Source organism: Perissodus microlepis, chromosome 11 (assembly GCF_051167445.1).
Source record: "Perissodus microlepis isolate ML-2025 ecotype Zambia chromosome 11, ASM5116744v1, whole genome shotgun sequence".
Classification (NCBI taxonomy): domain Eukaryota; kingdom Metazoa; phylum Chordata; class Actinopteri; order Cichliformes; family Cichlidae; genus Perissodus; species Perissodus microlepis.
Window position 1 is genome coordinate 21,731,089 of NC_140471.1, and position 20,517 is coordinate 21,751,605.

The window sequence follows — 20,517 nt, forward strand, 5'->3', positions numbered from 1 at the left end:
TCCGTAAGGCCAGTAATGTTGTGGGGATGGAGCTGGACTCCCTCAAGGTGGTGTCGGAGAGGCGGATGCTGTCCAAGATAAAGACAATGTTGGATAACACCTCCCACCCACTCCATGACATGCTGGTCAGTCACAGGAGCTCGTTCAGTGAGAGACTGAGATTACCGAAAAGCACCACTGAACGACACAGGAAATCTTTCCTGCCTGTGGCCATCTCCCTGTACAACGCATCCACTTAACACACTGGTTACTGCTACAACTACACGTTTCTTTTCCAGCTATTTATTAATGAGTGACTTATGTATATATATATATGTGTATATTGTACTATTCTTAGTTAGCGTATTGTCTGTCTTGTCTTAATGTTGGTTTATGTTGGTTTATAATGGAGCACTGTAACAAAAAAATTATTTCCCCCAGGGATCAATAAAGTATTCTGATTCTGATTCTGATTCTAATGTCTGTGATACGTTTTTGTGATGAAGACCTATGTTCACATACAGCTTTTATAGAATGATGAATTAAAAGTACAACTAAGTTCTAGGTTATACCTACTTTCAGTTTTCAGTTATACTGTTTTTGGTACGTTTGACTGTTTTCTACAGTCATTGGTTAGTCAATGGTTTGAACAATATTGAAACTTTAGCAAGGTTTACGTCATTTGCTTGCGACGTATAATCGTCAGTCGCAGCCTTTGCGTCACTATTCCCCGCATCAGTTCTTTGATTGTTTCTTTCACCGCATTAAAACATCACACACCAGCAACCACGCACTACCAGGAAACACGGCGAAGTGAGGTAACTGCTAAAGGCTATGGCTTGTCCTGAAGTCATTTTGTAGGCTTTGTGTGAGGCGTTTATCGCTGTTTGACTGTAGCAGATAACGAGCCTGCTGCGATGCAGGCGACAGTTAGAAATGGTGCAGTGCCAGTGCGGAGCTAGCAGGCTAACCTCAGTTAGCCGGAGGAGGAACGATGCTCAGTTAGCTGCTGTCAACTGGTCATTTCATCCCCTGATACTGACTTTTCACCCATTTATTAATTAATAATAGTGAGAGCTGTTGTGTCTGGAACAAAAATATGAAAATCAAGTTGGTCTAACCTGTAGCTCCTAACGTTTAAGCCTCATGTTTCTCTAATTATTAACCTTGTCTTGTTTGTCAGACCTCCAGTTTTAAAGTAACTGAATTTAATGCTAACCTTCATGAAAGTGATAAGAGAGACAGATAATATTCGTTTGCTTTGATTAACAAAAAAGTTTGTAAGTTTCCGTTTTATTTTTATAAACCCCCCTTTTACGCTGTGCAGCTGTTTTCCACATTAACTATTTGGATTCAAGCATTTTCTTTTGTAGATAAAGCTACAACAGCACATCGACAATATAATTTATTATTTAAAAAATATTTCAGGCAATTTGAAATCAGGTGGAGCCCAGAGTTTTGATTTAGTATGCCATCTAAATTCATAGCAAAATGTTGACGCTTTGGTACAATATTTGAGTCTCCCAAAATGTATTGCATTCCTTTCACCCGCTTCTTTCATTTTCCTTGTTTTATTTTTAAAGCGAGAAATTGATCCGAGCGAGTGTTGTCTCCTACAGCGAGCACCGAGGAGACTATGCCCTGGTTTGTTGTGGAGCCGCAAGGACGTCGCTATAGCTTTTTTTTTTTTTTTTTTTTTTTTAAATCTGACCTCTTCGAACAGAGACGAGGAAGCTTAACCTTTAAACAGTTCCGGTGTGCCTTGTGGTCACGTGACTGGCGACAGAAACCTAAGTTTTCTTCAGAAATGAAATCGAAACTTAACCCTTTTTGTGGAGGACAGTTTCCTTTTTATTACAGTAACAACCCCGCGGATTTTCCCTTCATTATCGCCGTGTAACAGTGTACTAACGCATCTTGCAGCAGGCTTTATAAGCGCGCAAACCTCTCCGGTGTTTATCTTTGTGCTGCGAGCAGGACCTGATCACCCAATACCGGAAGACCCTGCATTTTGGACAACACCTTCAGCACTACATAGATTTGTGATTATTTTTTTTTTCACCCATTCTACCACGGGTTCCGTCTTTATTCTTGCATTAATCTGTAACGGTTATTTTATTGTTATAATTATTATTACCTTATTTACATGGGATCGAGTCTTGGATTAGTCGCCTTTAGGAATCTGCAAAAGTAAGGGCGCTTTTTACTACTTCTATTTACTTTTTCAGCGCTGCCACTTTCATTTGAACTACTGTAGGTGAGAACTGTTAAAATCAGTGTGTTATAATGCCTCTGATGATGCTGTAAGACTCCACGGGCCCTTTCCTGCTTGTAAATATAGCATATTGCGTGCACATGTGGAGGTGTGTGCGCTAAATCTAGAGACTTCATTTCTGACATATTCAGGAAACAGAGGGCACAAAGGTTAGTGATGATAGAAGAGAGTGACTCTCAATGTCAGGAGGTGTTTTGTCTTTAATGGGTTTTTTGGTTTGTTTTTTGTATTAAATAGTGTTCTCAATCAGTTGTCAGATGCACAGTCTTGTCTACATCTCTGTCTAGGCTAACAACAAAGGAGAGTGTAGTGAACGCAGATTCTGAAAAACACAGTTGTTATTTTGGCTGTCAAATGTTGCCTTGCATCAGGGTCAAGATGAGTCAGCTTCAGTACTGTTTGGCCCCTCTGCTGCCGGCCCTGTCGGCCCTTATTACAGCGATGAACCAACACTATGGTGTTCTCTGTTAATGCGGTATGTTCGGTCCGCTCAGCTCTCAGCGACATGCCGTTGATGCTGACTGTGCCAGAGGGGATGAAACCTGACTCAGTATTGGGTGTCTCCTTGTTGTCATTCTGCCTGATATAGACATTATTGAGTGTTGTCAGATATGACACTTGAGGAGGAATCAATGTTTGTTTCTCCCATAGAAGGATTTTAAAGTTCTGGGACAGTGTAGGTCAAAATTTCTGTTTCAGATTGCTAATTTTTTTTAATGTTTTATTTTCATGCATGCTAGAAGAATTACTCTAGCTAGCTCTGTGAAAAATAACATTATAACCAGAATTGCTAGCTAACCGCTGCAGGTTTTTTCCCTGTCTGCAGTTTGTTACTGATGACTTTTTAGCCCATGTCCCTCTGTGCCCTTGTCTGTTCTCCTTGTTTGCATCAGTCTCACTTTCCCTCTCTGCTTCGGCTTCAGATCCAGCGATAATTTCTAAGGCCAGAAATAATACAGAATAGTTGCAACAAGGTCTGCATTATTTATCAGCTTCCTTTTTAACCGGGGTTTGGTTTCAGTGTGACTGGAAGAGATAGTATGTCACCCTGCAGTATCCTTGTAGACTGAATAGTTATGATAATCTGATGATATATGCAGCACTCCCAGCTTGTCGTCTCCACATTTCCTCCAACCTTCCATATTGACCACATTTTTTGATAATCCTCTGTGTTGTTTGCTGCTGTATTTTAAGAAAGCAGTGGCATAGACAGTTGCTTAAAACCCTGCTCTTGGAGTTGTTATAGATTTAGTGACTTATCCAAGGACACTTGAGCAGGTTGGAGGGTTGCCAGCACAGTCTGAACTTGTGGTACTGGCTGGAATGACAGTTTTTTTCTTAACCTCCGACTGCTCCTTAATTTTTAAAAGTTTTCTTTTTTTTTTTTTTTTTTCAACAGTTGAGTTATCTTGCTGTTATTTGTCTCAATTTATTGGTATTCTCCTAACTTTGCCCTTTGTTTTTATTTCAGGGTCTCTCGGCATGCAACTGGCCTGCCCTGACTCCTGATCAGGGTATTCTGTTTGCGCTAGAGGACATACACTAATACAGAAGCTGCACAGCCGGCAGCATCGGCCCCCTTCACGCTCAACCCCTGCGCTATGAGCAGAGGTAGAGGAGGGCCTTCCAAAGAACATTACTACAGGCATCCACAACCCCGCGTGCAGGAAAGGGATAACTTCTATAGACCTGGCCCAGGTGTATTCTATCCCAGAGCTGGGCCACAGCAGATCCCACATCCAAGTTACTACGACGGTCCTACCCACCCTGAAGCACACATACAGCCCTCATCTCCCCTAATCCCTTCTACCCCCCCTACACCAAGCCACATTAAAGTGGTCCCAAACTCTGTCACCCATAATAGCTTGTACAGCCCGAATCACGGTGCAGGTCCAAGCCCTAATTCCTTTTATGACAAACAAAGAGAATTCCTGACAGGACGGATCTCTGAGGCTCCACAGTTTAGAGCCACTGTGAGTGGAGGAGGAGGAGGATTTGTACCCAACAGGTCACATAGTACTTTATACCAGCCTCAGTCAGGACACTGTAGATATCCAAACAGCAGCCCTAGGGGTAGAGGGGCTAGCCAAGACTGGAGACCATACCGACCTGGTGCAGGAGCTTCAAGAGGTAACCTAGCACCTCGACACTTGAATCAAAACCAATTCCAAGGTAAAAACCATAACCAACACTCCAGTAGACAATGGCGCACCCAAACAGATTCACTCTGTGACCAATTTCAGGGTTTGTTGCTCAAAGACAGGCCCAACAGAGGAGGAGAAAGGTTTGACAAACATTCTTCATCCAGCAGCACAGGAAATTTAAGTTTTTGTAAACCTAACATCACTCTCACAACTCAAATACAGGGCGAGGTACATGAGGCTTTGGCTGCGTTGAAGCCAAGTGAAAGTATTTCTGCTAAAGTGTTAGCCAGAAAACTGCATCTTCCCAAAAAGGTAGTCAACAAGGCTCTGTACTCTTTGGAACACTTACAGAAAGCTTCCAAGCAAGGATTAACCCCTCCTGAGTGGACACTATACAGAGAACCTCTCAGAGTTGAGGAAGACCAAAGCACAAAGTATCACATACAAAATCAACCTCCTTATTCGTTAGCCAGTTCAGAACCCCCACAAAAACCTGAAGAAAAGGTTGAAACAGAAACCGAAGAGGAAGTCCAGGCCAAAGAAGAGGACTCTGACACAGAATCAAGTTCTTCATATTCCTCCTCTTTGGAGTTTTCTGACTCTGAAGATTCCCAGTCATCAGCAAAAGGTCAACACCAGAAGAAGCAACATCCCAGCACTTCCAGCTCTCCTGATCAGGACATTAAAGGTGCTGTGATGGCAGAACAGAAGGAACAAATTTTTAAATACCTTCTTCAATCAAGGGAGGCAACAGCTCTTAACATAGCGAAAAATATTGGACTCAAGACTGCTAAGCAGGTCAATTCTACTCTGTACGCCCTAGAAAAGCAAGGTGAAGTCGTTAGGAATGCTGAAGTCAACCCTCCTACATGGGAGCTCTCCACCCACCGCCGAGAGAGAATGGAGAGGAGTCTCAAAGCTGCACAGAGCAACCCGGCTGTCCTGGTTAAAATGGAAGTTGAAGAGGAGGAAGTGAGTGCCATCTTTTCCCCATCACCGCTACCACCATTACCAGGCCTTGAGGTACTTACGGGGGGTTGGATACCAGACCAAATTCTTAGTGAAGCGGTAGGTATAGTTAGAGTTTTTGCTTTATACATTTTGATTTGTTTAATTATAAATGGCTTTGGGTTTTCACTCAGCTGCAGGAGAAGAAGTGAGGCAGAGTAGTTCAGGGGGCAGTGTGAGGTGGAGTGACCAATACACCTGCCTTGATTTTGCCAATCAGCCAGCTGTGACCAGATGGCACAAACCAGCCACCCTTCTTATTTCCCCTAAAATTTTATTTAGTTATTTATTTTGTGCATCCGTGTCACACCAGAGATTCAAGCGGAGGAGGCAAAGCAACAGGCGTTTAATCAGATTTGAAATCTTTGCCTCAGAGCCTCTTTCCAAAACAAGATTGGTTCAGTTTGATGTTGGACTCAACTTGTGTTTTTATTCTACCTGAATCCCTGCTGTATTTTATGATCTCAGATTTAGGGCCAAGTTTAATTAAATTCACAGCATGGCGCACTGTGACAAGCCATACTCTTTTCTAATCACACACAAAGAAACAGTGGAGAGCACAAAGTTTGATCATCTAACTGGAAGAAATTGTGAAGAAAAAGGACAAGTTGTGTAAAGAGTCCGCCTTCTAGTGTTGCTTGTGTTTTCCAGCTACGCCTCTTTTATACACTGAAGGTAAAAACACTTGATCCAAACCTGTGCATCCTCCATTAGAGTTCTTCTGGCAAGCCTCTTCTTTCCTCTGTCCTCCAGTTGGGTTTTGGGAATTGTGACACCCTTCAGCATAGTGTACTGAGATTGATTTCCAGGTCACCGTCGAGAGGACAGAGAAGACGAGAAGGAACAAATTAGTGAAATAAGAAAAGCCTTAGGACTCCACAGCTGGGTCGTGGGCTGAGCCAGACTTTTTCTCCGAGTTATTGTTTGGAGTCCAGTGTGATTCACCCTGCCGGACAGGCTCCACCTGAGTGCACAGGGTTTTGATTTATTCTGCATGTGTCCGTGCAAAGTGACAATAAAAGTGTGTTTGCAGCTCAGCATGGTCCCTGGCTTTGCCTGCACTAAGGTGAATCCATCTGTAGTGTAGGTCTGCTACATATAGAACAATACAAAGATTCCTTGAAATGTGGCGGCTAAATGAAAATCAAACCATAACTTAAAAATAATAAATTTGAAACTCTTTCAGCTAAATAGGTCAAGCTCAATGGATAACAAATTCTAGGTATTAAAGATATTTCCCCAGTAAAACACAGCATGCATTCTGAAAAGATTAAAATAGTAGCTTGACATTTTGAGACATAAGCTTATTCGCTCATTTCCCCGTTTCCAGCCTTTATACTAAGCCAAATCAACCATCTGTGGATTTATCCAACAAACATAAAAGCAGTGTCAATCTTTCTTTCTAATTCTCTTCCAAATGTTGAACTATTGCTCTGAGAGACACTTTGCTGAAAATGTGAACTTTTTATTAATCGCATTTAGATAAGACTTGAAGATCTACCCTGCCTATATTAACCCTTTTACCTCAATTTTCCCTTTCCATCTCGTTCCTCCTTTTAGCCCCTTTCCTCTGCCTCATGTAAAAGCGAAAACGCCAATGAAGGACAGTGGTCCACTGATGACATCCCTGAATTCCTCAATGCTATTCGCAGAGAGACGGATGCTGAAAAAAAGGCATCCGAGAAAACCAATGCCATGGGGACTGTAGCTGTCTCAGTGGCTGCCCCGCCTCCCCAGAATCTGTGGGCTAAGTTACAGGAGGTAAGGTTGAAGAACCCTGTGAGCGGTCTCATGGAGTATGCCCAGTATCTGGGCCAGAACTGCGAGTTCCTGCTGCTGGACCAGTCAGGACCCTCCCACGATCCTAGGTTAGTGAAATGATCCACATACACCAGGCTTTGTAAATGCTATTATGGCACTTACTGGTTTGTTACAGCTAATCACTGACTCAGGTTTTAGTGCCACAATAATTACTTTACCAAGTTTAACTCATAAAATATCGCAATTAATAGTGACAGTCCTGCTGTGTTACGAGGATTTTCACAAGCTCATTAATTCAGTTAGGTTCAGTTTTGTTTATATGGCTCGAAATCACAACAACAGTCACAACAAGGTGCTTTATATTGTAAGTTAGTGACTCTTCAGTAATACAGAGAAAACCCCAACAATAAAATGTGCCTTTTGAGCGAGCACTTGGCGACAGTGGGAAGGATAAACTCCCTTTTAACAGGAGGAAACCTCAAGAGCATAACCACGCTTAGGGAGGGGGAGTCATCAGCTGCAACCCCTTGGGGGTGATGGGAGGAAGACAGAACAAAAGACATGCTGTGGAAGAGAGCCCAAAATTAGTAATAACTAGTGATTAAATGCAGGGAGGTTTATAAACATGTAGTGAGTAAAAAAAGAAGAATGAACAAAAAAAACACTCAGTGCATCATGGGAAACCCCAAGAAGCCTAGGCCTATTGCAGTGCCACTAAGGAAGGATTCAGGGTCACCTGATCCAGCCCAAACTATATGCTTTATCAAAAAGGAAATGAAATGAGAAATATGCTCTCTTTCTTTCGTTTTCTTTTGTACGGAAATTGTTCTACACCGATAAGACTTAACCGATACAGAGGGTAAATCCTATCATTTTTTCATTATGTGATAGTTTTGTTTTTACACCTACACAGATCTGTGTATTCAGAGTCTATAAGAAAGAAATCTGCCGAAGTGAAATCAAACTAAAATCAAACTAAAAATGTAAATGACTTTGCTTGTTAGTCAACGTAGGAATCTTGGTAAATTTTTCTTGAATTAATCATATTTGCAGATACTTGTGTCACATCTGTATTTTCTTTTTTGCTTCTGTTAGATTTCGTATGCAGGTGATGCTCAACGGGAGGCTGTTTCCTGTCGCGGAAGCTTCTAGTAAGAAAGTTGCAAAAAAGGATGCTGCTGCAGCCACACTGCGAATCCTTGTCAAAGAGATGCAAGGGGGGACGTGCACCGCCGATGAGGAAAATACTGGCAATGTGGACCAGGTGATGGAGCTACCTCCAGACACCAGTGTAAGTTCTTTTGTAATCTGTGAAAATACGACCCCTTATGCATTTTAAGAAATGAAATCACATTTAGTCACAGCACGCTTTAACTAATTGCCTGTGACTGGTCAGACTTTCGTCAATTGAGAGTGTTGAATTTATTCACCAGGGCATGAACTGTAAACAGAAGTCTAATTACCTGTGCTGGCTAAAACTGTGTCCATAGCAGTTATCTAATGTTGGAGACCAATTAAAAACTGTGTCTGAGAAGTGCCGTAAATTATAGTTGGCATTTTTGTTTACTCTCTCCACAAGGGGCCTGCTGAAAGCACAGGGGGGATTTTGGGGTCTGGCGGTGTGGAAGGGACGGCAGAGGGACCTCGCCAACCCCTGTCCCGCTCTCTGCCTGGTGGCAAGAATCCGGTGTCTGTCCTTATGGAGTACAGCCAGCGCAGTGGGAAGCCCATCGAGTTCATCAACACTGGGCAGGCAGGTCCACCGCATGATCCAAGGTACTGACTCATTCACCTCCCTTTGAATCTGTTAGGATGTTCTTCTCCACACTGCATGCTCATAGGTTGAGTTTCTCTCTGTGGTCATATTTTTCTGCCTCAGAGCAGCAGCTGTTCAATATCTCTCAGTACTGTAGTCATCTGACAAAGGCACAAAAACGTCTTTGTTCAGTTGATGGCCGGGTCAGACAAACAGTATAAACTTGTGTTTTCTTGCCATCACTTTCCAGAAAACATGATCACTAGTCTTGATCATGATCTTAGTACAGGCTCCAGTTTCATTGTGATCATGGCGCATCTGCTCAGGCTTTGTAAATGTGGAGTTATGAATCTGATCTCAGTTACAATCCAATAATCCTTACAATCCTTTCGTTTCCCTTTCTCTGTTCTGGGCTCAGGTTCATGTACAGGGTGAAGGTGGGAGAGAGCTTGTTTGCAGAGGCCTCAGCTCCAAACAAGAAGGCAGCTCGCCAGCTGGCAGCAGAGGAGGCTGTCAAAGAATTAATGGCTGATGGGAAACTGCAGCTCAACAAGGTGTTTAATGAGTAACCAAGAATAGATGGGGATTGCATATTCCTAAAATTAAAGGGATAATTGATTTTTTGGGCATAAAGAAATTATTTTTGTCACATCTGTCACAAAGCTCTTTTCTTTACTGTTCACATCTTTCTTTTGCATCACCGCCTCGCCCATCTGTCTTCTCCAGCCTCAGTTGCCCCTGGGTCCTTCCAGTGGCAGTGACGAGAGTTTTTCTGGGGCAACATGCCCCAGTTTACCTCCACTTACTGCAGATGAGTTGCGAGCAGCCCACGAGGCAGGGGTCGGGGACCTCATCAACCACCTGAACAACAATGCAGTGTCGGGTCTTCTGGAGTATGCCAGAGCCCGTGGCTTTGCTGCCGAGATCCGCCTTGTGGGCCAGTCTGGACCGCCACATGACCCTAAGTATGTTAGACCATGATGCAACCAAACCCACAGACCAGAAGGAGTTCTATTACTGTCTGGGCTGCCACATACTTGTAAAAGGAATATTTTATGTAGATTTTCGAATAATTTAAAGATTTCTTTTTTTGCCTTGCTTTCCAGGATCTTTGGTGTGTTGCAATAGCAACTCATGCTATGAGGGAATTATTAGAATAGATATTTGTGTTTATCTCTTTGTTAAAACAGCTGGGGTTTCCATGCAATCACGTGAGGATGGGGGAAACCAAGCAAAATCCTCTGCTTATCTTACTTTTTGCCCATCTTCTCAGGTTCACCTACCAGGCGAAGCTCGGCGGACGCTGGTTCCCTCCCGTCTGTGCGTCCAACAAGAAGCAGGGAAAGCAGGAAGCAGCTGATGCTGCACTGCGCGTTCTGATTGGAGAAGCTGAGAGAGCAGCCCGCACTGGGGAGCTTACACCAGCCGAGGTACTGACTATTCAATGAATTCACGCATTTCATCTTAAAAGTTAAAAGTGCACCAGCTTTAAAAGAGCTTTCTGTGGCTCAGCGTGGGATTACAGCTGAACATAATGGAATGAAAGAGTAGAGCATAGCAACAGGTTCTGCTTAGCTTGATTACTTGTGCTGAAAGATTAAGCTCAAAGTAATCTACAGTAAATGCTTGAAGGATAATCAACTAACCACTTCACTTGCTCTCCTGAGAAAATAATATCAGAAAATGTCTTCGTGTACATTTGAAATGTATAACCTCGTTCAAGACAAAAGCACTCTAAGGTAAACTGCTTCATAATAAAGAACACAACACAAGGGTGTAAGGAAGTGACACGTCTGTATAGACAGCATACTAAAACATGCAGTTTGTTATATTCTCCTGTTTTAGTTTCACATTTTTGTCCAATTCATATTCAGAGAATCCTGAATGTTGAATAATAATGTTTTAAATAATGCTTCCTGTCTTTCTTTCATTTGCATGTTTTTGTACTCCCCTCTCCTAGTTACCAGTGAGCGGCAGCACACTGCATGATCAGATAGCAATGTTGAGTCACCAGCGCTTCAACGCTCTGACCACACGGATCCAGCACTGCCTTCTGGGACGCAAGATTCTGGCCACGATCATCATGAGGAGGGGGGAGGGCCTGGGGACTGTTGTCAGCCTTGGAACTGGTACATCCATTACCTTTAGCGTATAACATATGAAATGACCAAAGTAGTAAAAAAATTTAATTGTGGAGCACTGTGGGGGTGTATGGGGGGGATTGCCCCTGCATTTTTTCCATGATGTTTAGTTTTGTGGATTTCTGCGCTTAGAGGTATGTACTGTCACAAAGCTGAAGCAACTAGGTCACCGCTGAACCAAGAGGCGCTGCATTGTCGTGTTTTTTGACATTGAATTTTTTTCTTTTTTTTTTCTCTCCCTCTCTCCCATTCTTGTTGTCAGGAAATCGCTGTGTTAAAGGGGAGGAGCTGAGCCTTAAAGGAGAGACTGTTAATGACTGCCATGCAGAAATCATCTCCAGGAGAGGATTTATTCGGTAGAAATTGATATCTTGCTTCTTTATCAGTGTTTCTCCTACACTTCTAAAAATACCCCCCTCTCCCTGAAACGGCGTCTGTGGGACATTATAAGTCTAGCTCACCTTCTCCTTTCCTCTCAGGTTTCTGTACAGTGAGCTGCTCAAGCACCATGAAGGTGCAGACGATAGTATATTTGAACCAGCGGAGAATAACAAACTACGGATCAAATCTGACATCACCTTTCACCTCTACATTAGGTGGGAGTATGAGATGTTTTCTTTCTCTTTCTTCACTATCCCCCAAGCCTTCACTTTCACACATCAGTGTTTCCTGTTTAGCTCTGTGAGGTCTCATCTCCTAAACTGCAGGTTGCTTTGCTGTGCATCATAGCAATACCTTATCTCTCTCCTTTTTCTCTCATCCTTAGTACGGCACCGTGTGGGGATGGTGCTCTGTTTGATAAGTCATGCAGTGAGGCGGGGGATGAAGCTCAAGGCCACCAGCCTCTATTTGAGAATGCTAAGCAGGGCAAGCTTCGCACTAAAGTGGAGAATGGTGAGGCACGATACTAAAAGAGAAATTGGCTTTTATGTACATGATCTGTCATGAAATGTAGATGAAAGCAAATGATACCACATCCCGGTTTGTAAGCAAGAGTGTGCTGTTGGTCTTTGCCAGGTGAGGGCACCATCCCTGTGGAGTCAAGTGCCATTGTACCCACCTGGGATGGCATCCAGCACGGTGAAAGGCTGAGGACAATGAGCTGCAGTGATAAGATCCTGCGCTGGAATGTGATAGGCCTACAGGGGGCACTGCTTACCCATTTCCTGGATCCCATCTACCTGAAGTCCATCACACTTGGTAAAATATAAAGATTTCTTTGTGCAGATAAGAGTCAGTGAAAAATGGTGGACTCCCATTGCATTGGTTCTGGACTTGGATACCAGTTTTACAGCATGTCTTTGCGTCTCTTATCCAACAGGCTATTTGTACAGCCACGGTCACCTGACACGCGCCGTTTGCTGTCGGTTGGCCAGAGACGGCGAGGCTTTCACGCAAAGTCTCCCCGCTCCCTTCAAGCTGAACCACCCTGAGGTAACCGCACAGGTTTTTGGCAAGGTCACACTTGGAACATTAATCATGAACATTAAGTTTATTCTCACTAAATCCATCAAGCTGCCAACAATCCTATTTGTGCCTGCACAGCTTTTTTTTTTTTTTATTGCTCATATTATTTTAAATTTGGCTCATCCATCAATTAACAAAAAGCCAGCAGGTTGCTGTTGTAACACCAAGAGAAAAGGAAGAAATATAGCAGCTGGCACACTTTCAGCTTTTTCTTTTTTTGAGCCTTTTTTTTCTTAACATTTTCTTGGTTTGTCATTTAGTTTGACACTAATCAACACAGTATGATGCCTCTGACACATCAGTGATGCGCGTGTTACTCATCTAATTAAAGAACTGCTAATTTACAAAATGTGCTCTCTCTCCCCATCCCTTCTCCCACACCACCTGGTTGGACTTGTAGGTCGGCAGGGTGAGTGTGTATGACTCCACACGTCACACAGGCAAGACCAAGGAGTCCAGTGTGAACTGGAGCTTTCCAGACCAGCACAGTGTTGAAGTGCTGGACGGGACCAAAGGAAAAGTAGATGGGTATGTAGCATGTAGGGACTGACATGTATTATCTTTACTGAATTTTTGTTTTCTTTTTTATTATTAATAGTAAGAATTGTGAGTTGAGTCTAAATCTACAATTGACATTACATTCAACAGCTTCAAGACTTATTGTATTATCCTTTTCGATCTTTATTTTCTTTAGTATAGATTATGTTTGTACATATAGCTGTTGGAGGCAAAATGCAAGTAGTTGCAACAACCAACTCATTGCCTAGTGGTTTAGGATGTTGCATACTCAACCTCTGGGCGATCAGTTTACTCACAAGGTGTTTGTACAGGTTGTATGATGGGAGGAAGCATGTCACAGTCTTGGACTGACTGCAGTCAGTCTCAGACAAACTAGTGAAAACATGCAAATTATTGCTGTCTAACTGATCCAACACACTGCAACAATTGGAGTCAGACTGCGTTGAGTCAACTTCTCTGCAAAGCATCACTTTGCAACTGTTCAGGTTACATTCCAGTATAAAAGCAATCAGAGCACCTGTGTCATTTTACAGTTAAATGGTCGTCCTACAGCAACTACGTCACTATTTGTGGAGGAATTTCTGGATTTCTGTTCCATGTGTAAGATTTGCACTCTGAGTATAAGTAGATAATGTCAATTTCTGAGTACATAGAAACAAGAGATTTGCAGTTTTTGCTGATTTATCACAGTTAATCATCATGGTATTACAAACAGAGTTCATGCAGTTGTCAACTTGACCACATTCAGTCACAGACTGATAGCAGACTGACTCAATCTTCCTTAACCACAGTCGCTTGAAGACAGCAGATGATGGCGAGGAGTCGCAGACCTGGTCCCTGTCATTAAAGAAACAGTTTTAAATGGCTTGTAAATGGCCTGTATTTGTATATGCAAGAGGAGTCCAACATTGTTGCACATGGTTGCAGTAATGTTGGTCACGCTGAGGTGTACAGCCACTGCTTTTCCTAGTGTGACTTTTGCATAACAAGGAAAAAGAAGTCAGACATTCTGATTTTAAATTGGATCACTTAATAGCTCCCAAAATGCTTTGTTGCTATCTTGAGCTGTTGTTCAGTGTGGGCCACATAAAGCTTTGAAAAGAAGTGTCTTGATGCATGCTCAATAATTCAGATAAAGGAATCCAACCAAGTTAATTCGGTTCATGTGGACCTACATTTTCAGTGGCAGAAATGTTTTATCGCTCATCCAGGTAACCACTACAGTCTCAGGAAATGTCTGGTGAGACTTCTTCAGCCTCACTGGACATTTGTGACATCGCTCATCCAAGTGACAGGAAGTCACTTGGATGAGCGATGAAACGTTTCTCCCACTGAAAACGTTGCATCCAGATGAATTGAATTAACTTTAGGGGATTTGAATGGATGCTGACACCCACTCTGGGGGAAACATTGAAGCAGGTTGTGATAATTCAGTTTCAGTTTGTGGAGTTTTTTCCCCTTATTTATCTTTATAACGTCTTCTCACACCCTCCTATAACACATTAGTAATAAAAACTCTTTACAAAACACCATAAACTGAAAGCTGTTTGCAGATTTTTTGCTTCATTGAATTTTAATTAAGTGAGTCAAAACAGAGCAGCAGGGAGCGAAGTAAGCTAAATAAGAAACACTGCATGATCTGAGGAAACACTTTGTCATGCCAGCCTGCCAGACAAACCATAATGCTTTTCCTGTCACACTTGTTTTGCATTTTTTTTTAAACACTTTGCTAATGTCTTTTTTGTCCAGGACCAAACTGGCCGTGTCCCGCGTGTCCAAGTCCAATCTATTCCATCTTTTCCGCTCCCTGTGCCAGCGAAGCGGTCGCACTGACCTCCTCTCCCTGCCCTCCTACGCTCAGGCAAAGATGTCTGCTGTGTCCTTCCAGCAAGCCAAGCAACAGTTTTTCCAAGCTCTCAGCGCCCACGGCTACGGAGCCTGGATCGGAAAACCCCTGGAAGAAAAGAGCTTCGAGGCTGGGGAGGGAAACGGGAACAATGGGGCACCTGTGGGAAACAGCAACAATGTAGGAGCAGTGGAGGCGTAGGACTGTTGTGTCGAGTGCTTTATAAAATAATACCACTGGGTGCAGGGAGAAAAGCTCAAAGTGCAAACGGGTTAAAGACAAAAGGATAATCAAACAATGTGACGACGCTAGTGCCCCAAACTATGGAAAGACTAAAGAGAGAGTGAAAGAAAGGGACACAAGAAGTGAGTGGAATAGGTCAAGGAGGGCAAACCCTAAAGGATGAGTGAGTCCACAGCTGACAAGACAGAGCTCCGCGGGGTGTACAGAATATTGTAGACACTACATGCAAAAGAATTAGTCTGAAGTCAGTAAACCAACATGGCAGGCACTGCTCAGAAGCTCAGACAGTTTCAGTTTTTCTTTGTCACCGTTTGGCATTTGTGGTTCTTGCTTTCCTATTGTACTACTTGATGTTCCCGTTGCAAATGTCTGCACCCAAATCACTTGTTTTCTCTGCAGAGGAGAGAAACTGCTTATTGGAATTCAGCCTGGTGTGACCAGTGCCATGTAGCAGTGTTTGTAATTGTGATTAATTTACTTTGCAGTGGAAGTCTTCTCCCGGTTCATTTATTGTGTTTAATGTGTTTTTTAGGACGAAGAGAAATAGTGGGACACCCTCAGCGGGAACTTTTGGGTTGGATTTTTGAAACTACATTGATTTAATTTTGATGTCAAACGGAAAATTACAAGAATGTACATAAGAAAATCATTAATGTTCATTGTTCAACATTTCAGTCTTTAATTCCCGTACATGCTTTAAAGTCTTCAGTCAGACTTATTTTTAGTTAAACACGCTGATCGTACGTCTGCTGGCTGTTGTTGCAGCTTTTTGTCTTTTTTCCTTGCATTTTGAGTATTTCTCTTCCTCCTGAACCCCCGACCCTCTTCTGTCAAAGTGTTCATCAGTAGCTGGGTGTGTTTTTAAATCCTGGGAAGCCTCACGTGTCCTGCCTGTGGGAAAAGCCACCTTATATTTTTGAAAATATAAATCTAAATACACAAACTTTTGAAGCTCTGGTAAACTGGGTAGTTCTAGTTTTGAAAACTGTGGCTTAAGTTTTGTCTTTGATTTGAGTGTATGATGCTATATATATATATATATATATATGTATGTATGTGTGTGTGTGTGTATATATACATACATATACTTACATATACACATATACATGTATATGTATATACATGTATATGAACACAAAGATGTACAGTTGGTTCCAAAAGTTTAAGCCTGGTTACAGAAGCTTTTATTTTAATGTGTGGCTGTTTTGTTTTGGGTTTTTATGTTTGTTTGTTTTTTGAAAATTTGAAATACACTTCTAGAAAGATGAGCAGTTTTAAGATTTGAACGAGCTGCTGTTTCCATTAAACAGACCTCGGGTTTTGGGAAGAATTTGGACGCGTCGCCGCATGTCAGAGATGTAATGTGACGCAGGATGTCTCTCTCAGATGTTTGTGCTTAGTGTCTGATAACTACGGAGGTAAAGCTATGCAAGTCAGCTCTCTGATCCTTCAAACGGTTTGGGGTAGCTTTGATGCATGTATAGAGCCATTGTTTTACTGGAAAATAAATCTCTTTTTTTGTCATTGGTTTTGAAGTTGCCTCTGTAAAAACAAGAGCAGCACCTCCAGTGAATTCTTGTCTTCAGCAGCGAGTTATGCAGCTGTGTATACTTTTTTTTTTTTTTAACTCTTGGTAAATTCTCATCTATATTCGCTGCACTGAGCTCTACATGTATGTGAATCACTTAGCTCAGAAACTCAGACTTGTGGGCCCTCACTATGATAAAATGGACTTTTTGGTTTAACGGTGTATAGCTGGTGTGTCTGTGTGTGTATGTATATGTGCAGGATTAATGTATATAAATCATTCTCAGTTGCTTTTCTATATTTTTCCTGATATTTTAATTAACTGACAGTGAAATTTATTCTTTTTTTTAACAATGACTTTTGTTAAAGTTAAAAATAAAAAAGTAGCAGTCTGTCATATTTTCATATTTTTCATCTTATTTCTTTGTGGGAGGCCTTGAAAGGCCTGGGGTTTGAAGTGTCTGAATGATACAAGGGCATTTACAATTTGCAGCTCAGAGCTGCTGTTGAAGTGTTTTATGAGTGCTAAAAAAAATTACTTGCAATGCCCTTGTTGCTCACTCTTCATCTGTGACTAAGCTGTGGATTACACCTATGCAGAAACAATGAGTGGAGAAGAGAATTTCGAGTGTGAGGAAGATGGTAATTTCTACAGCAGGGACTCCTTCCCTCAGGGTGGTGTTTTGATCCAATCTGCCTTCTGATAGCTGCAAAGCCTATTGCAGTGCTCCAAAGGATCAGCAGATGGAAACGTGTGCACACCTTAAGCCTGCGGGTCTGTTTTTGAATGCATGCATCAGGGAAAGCCTACATGAAACCAGCCATGGGTGACCTGATATTCATGGTGGATGCAAGACAGATTTCTGGGTAGATATGATTTGTGACTTGCAGAGTTTTGATCTGTAGATTAGCTCATTGCATTCAGTGATACGCCAGCATTAACTGTGTCATTTTCTAAGCTGTAGATGTTTACAGATGCGCTTATTTTCACTCATTTTTTGTAAGAGTACTTGTCTTTTGTGACCAACTGCATTAGAGTCACACTGAGTAGAGAAATAGTGTACCCTGGATTCAACTTGATTGTCACTGCATGATGTGAAAATGCATATATATATACACACACACACACACACACAGTAAAGATAAATGAACAGTGGGGTTGTAATTGCAAAAAAGGATGTGATATATTCCATATAAAAGTAATCGTGGTGGTAAAGTCTAAAAAATTTACTTGGATATTAGAATATTGGGGAGAAATTGCATGAGATTTTAGTTATGTGTAAATCATAAAAGCAGATTTCCTGATACTTCATGCTGTTTTAGCAATAACAGCATACATTAATAACACAGCAAACATTTAAGCAAGCCGTTTATAGCTGTCTCTCTCTGCAACATCTCACTGGGAGAAAACAGTGAGTGGCAGCGATATCACGAGCCAATCTGCAGTATTTTTATTACATTTTATTAGATGTGGGTGCACACAAGTCGAATCACGAACACCCTAAGAAAAATGCATTTTAAAAGTCATTTAAAGGCATAGAATGCCCCCGCTGATTTATGTGTACACACAATCATACTTAACTACAGTTTGGAGCTAAGAAATGAGAGAGATTTCTCTGGCGTTGCATTCAAAACCTGCACATACGCATGTTTTTGCTGTTCCCGGTGGTCGGTGTGCTATAGAAAAGGCCTGTTTCACTTGGGATCTCGACCCATCGAGTTGGATTCCTACTGTCTCTCAAGGCAAGTGTTTGGATGGTGGGAGGGCAGGACTAATGATAGGGGGAGAGGAGTAAAGCACGGGTGGAGGAAAGGATAGACGAGTGGAATGAGGCTGCATGAAGTGAAATATTAGTCAGGACCGAGGGGCTTAAACAAGCCAATCGATGCTCTCCAATGGAAATAAATGAGAGAGGGTAGGGAGAGAATACATGGAGGCTGAGAGGGGAGAGGAGTGGCTTAAAAGCTAAGCTAAAAAAGCACAAGATCATGGTCATCCGAGGCGTGACCGGGTGGAGTGTCAGATCATTGAGGCACCAGGGAGGAAAAGAGAGAGCCTGAAAAGTATCACGGTGCTGTGAGGGTAATGGATGGTATTTTGAGTTAATGGCAGTTGTACTGCAATGCTTCTTCTGATGCCTGATATGGTTAATGTGCCTAAAACTTGCAGTGTTAGTGCTGCAGTGGTGTAGTCAGTGCAGGGGCATGTATGCATGTAGAGCATTGTTTGCAGTGGTATTGATCACTTTGAAGTGGTTCTCAGAGAACTTATACTTAAAGACTAGTACTGCATTAAAACATAATGACAACCTGAACCACTGGAAATGTATTTTGCCACAGGCTGAACCATGAGTAATGCCACAAAGTGTCATTATTAGAATGGTCTGGTAGCTTTTGTATTGACTAAGTCTATTAAACATATCTAATGCTTTATTGATAATGCAGATGTAGTAGTTGAGGTTGAATGCTTAAAAACCTATACATGGTATTTTAGTTGTGACCTAGGATTGGGAGAGGTAAATAGATTTTGTTCTGCTACTGCAACCAGTAAAGCAGAAATACAATAAAAGCCCATTTATGAAATGAAAAATGAGGGGCATGCCCCCGATTTGGGAATTATTAGTATGTACATAAAAAAAATCTGTCCTCAAGACATATCAGGAGGACAACAACCAATGGGAAGACCTGAGGAGTAGGGGGTGGGGGGTGGTGAGTCTATTCCTGTAATATAATAAAATGAAAACTGTGGATTGTAAGAAGCAATGCAAAAATTGAAGACTGTATAGCCTTTCTATGGCTCTGAGAAATTTCAGCCTGGTTTATGGTCTAAAGTTCTAGATCAAGTAGTTTTTTCCCTTTTTGTTACTTCAGATCGGCCAACTATGAACCTTTTATCCAGTTCATTTGTGAGCGCTACAGTATATTGCTAATTAGAGACATATTTTATAGCCTAATTTATCAGGTTATCCAGCCATAAAAGAGATGAACTTGCTAATAGGGAAGAAGCTTAAGAAAACCGTTTAAGAGCCTGAATAGTTAAAACTGTATCTAACTATCTATGTACTTCTATCTACTTTTTAAACCATAACGAATACATAGAACCAGTTATTTGTATTTTACTTATTTCATATTAACATTACACACTGGCCTTTGAGGTGTTGATTCTTTAGCAGTTTGCTCATTTGACTCTATGGTACCAGTGATTTTTTTTTAGGTCGAGTGACATTGTAATTTGGACTCTGCCGTGATTGTCAAAGTACCTTAAATCAAGGGAAATGGATTTTATTGTGCAATGGTACTGTTGTGACCAGAATAAATCCGCGTCGCTCAGCTGAGAGACAGTAGACAGCTGACTCAGGAATATTGCGGTCACCTCAGAGACATACGATCACCAGCGCTGCATGGATTTTACTGTCATCGTGACGCTTTAAAGCTGGGCTTCGCCTCTGAACTCCCTGTAATACTTTAAAATGTTAGAATGAGGTCATCTGCACACACTTGCAGGCATACTTAGTGAGCTGCCTCTTCAATCCAGGGTGGCACGTAGCACACAGCATACCACGGCATTCCTTTTCTCGGAGGCCTGGAGGGAGCCCTTGACCTCCTGCTACCTATACATAAAAGATATCTAAATTTGACACCACCTCTCTGATCTGTGAAGAAAGAGAAAAGGCCACATATCTCTCACACCCCCTACATCACAAAAACCATGACCGTCGTTACTATCAGTGGGAAAAGGGCAGCGAGGAGGGAAATAAGAGACAAGCACATGTTGCTCTCTTTTTTTTTTTTGCAGTTGATCTGCAGAATAGTGGTAAGGTTGATAGAGGCCTGAAAGTATTTTAGTTAAT

At 42.0% G+C, this 20,517-nt stretch overlaps 1 protein-coding gene across 5 annotated transcripts; it reads left to right on the forward strand.

Annotated features, from left to right (window-relative positions):
• Positions 1-686: 686 nt before the first annotated feature.
• Positions 687-17,069, forward strand: adar (adenosine deaminase RNA specific). 5 transcript variants are annotated; one of them, XR_014801634.1, is made up of 17 exons: positions 687-797; positions 3,726-5,466; positions 6,967-7,274; positions 8,263-8,458; positions 8,747-8,943; positions 9,342-9,477; positions 9,650-9,888; positions 10,197-10,353; positions 10,884-11,052; positions 11,327-11,420; positions 11,544-11,660; positions 11,831-11,958; positions 12,082-12,264; positions 12,386-12,498; positions 12,932-13,059; positions 14,800-16,114; positions 16,301-17,069. XR_014801634.1 is itself a non-coding variant. In XM_084943611.1 (16 exons), exons 2-16 carry the CDS (start codon positions 3,856-3,858, stop codon positions 15,095-15,097), a joined length of 4,074 nt encoding a protein of 1,357 aa, XP_084799737.1. In that variant the 5' UTR covers positions 687-797; positions 3,726-3,855; the 3' UTR covers positions 15,098-17,069. The 5 variants fall into 5 exon arrangements, 4 of the variants coding, with proteins under 4 accessions (XP_084799737.1, XP_084799739.1, XP_084799740.1 ...); XM_084943611.1 differs by having other exon boundaries at positions 14,800-17,069; XM_084943613.1 differs by having other exon boundaries at positions 3,726-5,421; positions 14,800-17,069.
• The last annotated feature ends 3,448 nt before the right edge of the window (positions 17,070-20,517 follow it).